At 40.3% G+C, this 5,025-nt stretch overlaps 1 protein-coding gene across 2 annotated transcripts; it reads left to right on the top strand.

Annotated features, from left to right (window-relative positions):
* The first annotated feature begins 388 nt into the window (after nucleotides 1–388).
* On the top strand, nucleotides 389–5,025 carry LOC131797377 (serine/arginine-rich splicing factor 2-like). 2 transcript variants are annotated; one of them, XR_009341212.2, is made up of 3 exons: nucleotides 389–854; nucleotides 1,347–1,892; nucleotides 3,468–5,025. XR_009341212.2 is itself a non-coding variant. In XM_059115003.2 (2 exons), exons 1-2 carry the CDS (start codon nucleotides 469–471, stop codon nucleotides 1,738–1,740), a joined length of 780 nt encoding a protein of 259 aa, XP_058970986.2. In that variant the 5' UTR covers nucleotides 389–468; the 3' UTR covers nucleotides 1,741–3,466. The 2 variants fall into 2 exon arrangements, 1 of the variants encoding a protein (XP_058970986.2); XM_059115003.2 differs by lacking the exon at nucleotides 3,468–5,025 and having other exon boundaries at nucleotides 1,347–3,466.

Raw genomic sequence — 5,025 nt, 5'->3', positions numbered from 1 at the left:
TACAACATCTCACTCCCTGGAAAAGAAACACTTGATCGTAAATTAGATCATAGGCTAGTCATCGATCCCTCTTAGTGAGTTCTAGAAGAGGAGAGGCACACTTTTAGGGTGTTTATTCATCAAACGGTTCAGAGTTCAACTGGGTCTCGGCAATCGTACAATGTGATTATCTTACCATTCGATCTTAAGAAAGGAATATATATTTCCATTGAAAACTCTGCTTGTAGCCGGTAGGTACATAGAATGCACGTGATAACTTTACAGAATTCGAATTTGTCAACTTAGTTACATTTCTGGCGCTAACTTTGACGGTCTCCGTTTCGAGCAGCGTTCATGTGACGTACTGGGTACGAGTCTCTTACGCACTAGAGGGGGGCACTACATATTTAGCGTAAAGTACAACACGTGGATTTGCAGGACGCCATTTCTGTACCCATACAAGACAGGGTTTGCAATTTCGCGACCATCATGAGCTTCGATGGAAGTAAAGGCCCGCCCCAAATTGAAGGAATGACTAGCTTAAAAGTCGACAACCTTACTTATCGTACTACTGTGGGGGACTTGACGCACGTTTTTTCAAAATATGGCGATCTTGGCGACGTTTACATTCCGCGCGACCGCTACAAACAAGAATCCAGAGGGTTTGCTTTCGTACGATTCTACGAAAAGCGAGATGCTGAAGATGCAATGGATGCCTTGCACGGAACTATCATCGATGGACGAGAAATCCGCGTGCAGATGGCAAAGTATGGAAGACCATCAGATCCCTATAAACCTCGAAGTAATCGTCATAGACAATCATCATCCTACAGCAGTTCGAGGTATCGATCACGTTCTCGTTCTCCTCGACGCAGGTAAAAGTGTTTGTGAAATTTTTGTTATTTCAAAGATCTTGATAAACTATTGTCAACTACTAATTGACTTAAGTTATTAAATTGAGTTAAATTTGGGTTTCTAGACTAGTAGTGGATCTCCGACAGAAGTGTCACGGCTCTTTGTTTACAGGGCCCTCGACAGTTTGAGAAAAGCTTGCTGAAAATACTCTCATTTGTTTTAGTTGCCAGCAATTGCAAGAAGTTATATGAAACTGATCGCTTGTGACTAAGTTTCTTCTTGCAAACTTAATCTTTTTCCCAGAGCTGCAGTCAGTAAGTCCCAGGTGAAACCATATATCCTAATATCTGATCATCCAATTAAAAGAGTATGTAAACAAGTAAAAAGAAAACCTAATTAGGAGAATGCAAGAGCCTTTCAATTTGTGATGCTGATACAGAGCAGTGTGACTCTGAGTAAAATTGCATAAAATGAGCAACAGGATACTTATGTCAGTTTTGTGTTATCCTTAGGGCTCGCCGATCACGTTCCAGATCTCCCCGGCGTCGTTCAAAGTCTCGATCCCGCTCACCACGCAAAGCTCGCTACAGTGGCTCACAGTCACCAAGAAAACAGGAAAGCCGTTCTCGTTCCAGAAGTCCTCGCCGCAAACGATCCCACTCTAGGTCCCGTTCAAAATCTGGTTCAAGACCCAGACAGTCTCGTTCCAAGTCTCGTTCTCGTTCCAAATCTCGTTCAAGATCACCCCGGAACAAAACATCGAGGTCTCCTTCTAGGTCTCCAAAACAGAGAAGGTCAACATCCCCAGATCGCACTACACAAGATCATGATGACAACATTGATGGTTCTGGGGAACAACAAGAAAGTGCTGATGCTGAAAGAAGAGAAAACAATGCTTATGATTAATCAACCCAGGCTTTCTTTAGACTTCTTCAACGATTTATAGTAATCAGTTTTTTAAAGTATTCTCTTCCAGGCTTTGTTGCTGTTGTGGAGATGGGGAGTAGACTTTTGTTGCAGAGCATGGAGGGAATGGACTGGGAATTCTTCTGTTTTAGGTAGAGATTCCAAAGTTATAGTGTGCTTTTGATATCACACACTTGTTAGCTTATTAGGGAAAAAACAGTTTTCTAGTACCTTTGTGATGGCTCCTCCTTCAAATACCCCATTAGTGCAGAAATGTATGAGGTTCGTGTAGAACAGTGACTATTATGTGTTAGCAAAAAACCCAGAGGACTCTATTTGGAACCCTGCTGTCCAGGATCATGGATACTTTGTCTGCAAAGCATGACTAGAAGTTGAATTTTAATTTTTTTCTCTGCCTTACTATGTGTAATCACCAGTTACTACCGAACAAATTAAGAATTAGTTTCTTTGTTTCCATTTTGAATAAATGTAGAGGAAAGAATTTTTTTAGAGATTTAGTTAGAAACTCTCTCAAGTTACCATAGCTTCTCTAGACCCAAGAATCCAGGTATATATTCTTGAGTTGAACTTCAGCAAAACAAGAATAGTGGTTATATACTTCAAATTTTGACAAGAAGTAGAGTTTCCTACAAATGTGTAAGGGTGCTCTTGAAACTAGAATCATAACAATGTGTCTATTAGCCAAGATGCATTATCTCAGTAGAGATTAGGCTCTGCTCACAAAGACCTGCAAAGAGTTCATTTTTTTCTCTTAGGGTAATGTAAGTGACTTGTTTACTGAAGGGCTTTAAAAGAATGTTGCAAAAGTTTTGTCAAACACTAAAATATTGAGAGTTACATGAGATGTGTTTATAGACATTAGTGTGATTTAAATTTTTTTAATTTTATATGAATTGTTTGGTATTTTGGGCCTTCGAAATTAAGAGTTGGTAGGAACAGTCATGTGATCAACTCCAAATAATGGCAATAGCCTGTGTGTTTCATTGGAGTGTGTTATAATCTTACCATATTCATTCATAACTTTGTTATCTAGTATGGCCTTGGCATGGGCCAGTTTGAGCTTTTATCAGCATTTTAATTGATTTTCCTTGATGTGGAATTTTTTTCATTGAATGAGTGGTTTGAACTTTGTGTGGTTGTTAAAGATAATTTTTTTCTTACAATAACTGCTGGAAAGAATTGAGATGTTACTCAGTTCTGAAAATTATGTTTATATTATGCTCCTTGTGATGAGTGTTTGATTTAGGCTATTTTCTGTACTTAGTGTGAAAAAACATTAGTAAGTTAGGGCCTCTTCATCTAGGTGTGGCAGTCAGGCTGATCAATATTAAGTACAAATTTTGTTGATTTTTCTTATTGCAAATTTCATCTTGGGTTCTAAGGTGAGACTTCAAGCTTAGCACAGTAAATTTTGGAAATTTCAGTTCAGTGGCTGAGATGAACAAGGTGCAGTCATGTGTTGCCTCTCTAACCCGACTTAAATGTGAAATTTTCTATCTGAGGTAATAAGATCTTGGTGACTGGAACAGCTTGCCTAATTTTCTAAACTAGAGAAATTTTCCAAGGAAAGGGGAAAGATCTTAGAAGCTGTGTAAGTCTGGTTGACTGGACTTATTTGAGGAGGCTCTAGAAAGTAAAGGTATTTGCAAGTTATTATTTTTTTTGTCAATTTGATGTTAAAATTATCATATCAACCTTTCCTGTAGGCGCAGTTTATTTATACTTGCTGTGTGGGTTGACTGGTCATGCAGTGTTTTGCTGTTTTCTGCTGTTGCCGAAGGAGCCCATGCTGTTGCAGACTCCTGTTGGCGTTGTTGCCGTCCAGTTTCCTGATTGGTGGCTGTTCGTCAATCTTACTGTTCCTTTAAACCCCTGAAAGCTCAATTGATTATCACAACTTCCAAAATTTCCTCCAAATCTAAGTCAAATACGCAGCTTGAAAAAGTGCAGGAAAATATATTTCGTTAAGCAAAATATCCCAACCACCTCTGGCGAAAATTAAGGGACACTGCAAGAGGCTCTGATAGGGAACTCCCCTCTTAGATTTCATTTGGCGTAAAAATTAATTAGTGCCCACTTTTTTTCTATCCAAAAGTGACAAGGACAATCTTTAAGGGGCTCATTTTAACAAAACGCTTCCAAACTATTTGGCAAATACGAGAAAGATTCTCACTGGAAGTAACATGCACACAAGTTAGCGGTAACCATGATTAGCATGAGGATCATGTGTTATCTGAACTATCTACCTTTCATAGCATGGTGTTCCGAATTTTGGCTCAATTTGGTCATTGTATTCTTTCTTCAGTCTTCCATATTGGAAAATTTGATCGTCTAAACATTCCAAGGGGACCTCGTACGATTAGCAAATTTTAGAAAGTTTATCGCATTGCAGGTGGGATCGAAGATGGTTCACAGAGATAGAAGGCCGACGTTTCGAGCGTTAGCCCTTCGTCAAAGCGATTGGCTCTGACGAAGGGCTGACACTCAAAACGTCAGCCTTTAAAAACTTTACGGTGACCAATTTATGTTATCAACTCAGCTGGTAACATTAAAGTACCCCGTTATATTCTCCCACCGACGCAGTGTCACAGTTTCTTTACGAACTTGCCTCTTACTCGATGGTTCGTTGACTTGCATTCAACTTACATTATCGCAGGGAAGTCTGGCTTATACTTAGAGTGTATTGTTGTCTTTGAACTGGTCGATTCCACTGACATTCTCAGTAGTAATACGAAGAACAGTTTGAAGATGTTAGGAGATCCGTCTAGGGGTAGTTAGAAGTGGTCGAGAACGCTCAAACGTGACGATGGCGACGTAGTGTGGGGCGGAGGTAAGAATTTTCAGAGAGGTGCAGTGTAGAAGGGTAGGAAGCAGGCTCTCGCACTGTGTCTTTGCTGTCACCTCTTCTTTACAGATTGGAGTTGCGTAAACCTGTAGGACCCCGTTTAGGTACACTTGGAGTAGTTGTCAAGTTATATTTTCTAAATTGGTTCTCGTCAGAGGACCGGCCAAATAGAAGTGGTACCGGTCGACGTTGAGTCTTTGAAGCAGCTGAAAGATTAGCGATGTGGCGACCATGTAGCTTTCTTGAGCAGCGTAAGCGTGGTAAGTCTCCCTGTGTGGACGAAGAATGCCCGACTAGCCGAAGGAGCGTCGGCGAAGGAGACGAGGCACCATGAAAATTGGTCTCCGGTTCACTGATCACTGATGAACATCTGTAGTAAATGCGACGTAGAGAACGAGGCAAATAAAAGGTTTTTTTTT

This window comes from Pocillopora verrucosa, chromosome 8 (assembly GCF_036669915.1).
Source record: "Pocillopora verrucosa isolate sample1 chromosome 8, ASM3666991v2, whole genome shotgun sequence".
NCBI classification, from domain to species: domain Eukaryota; kingdom Metazoa; phylum Cnidaria; class Anthozoa; order Scleractinia; family Pocilloporidae; genus Pocillopora; species Pocillopora verrucosa.
This window is presented reverse-complemented; position numbering and strand designations above follow the sequence as displayed.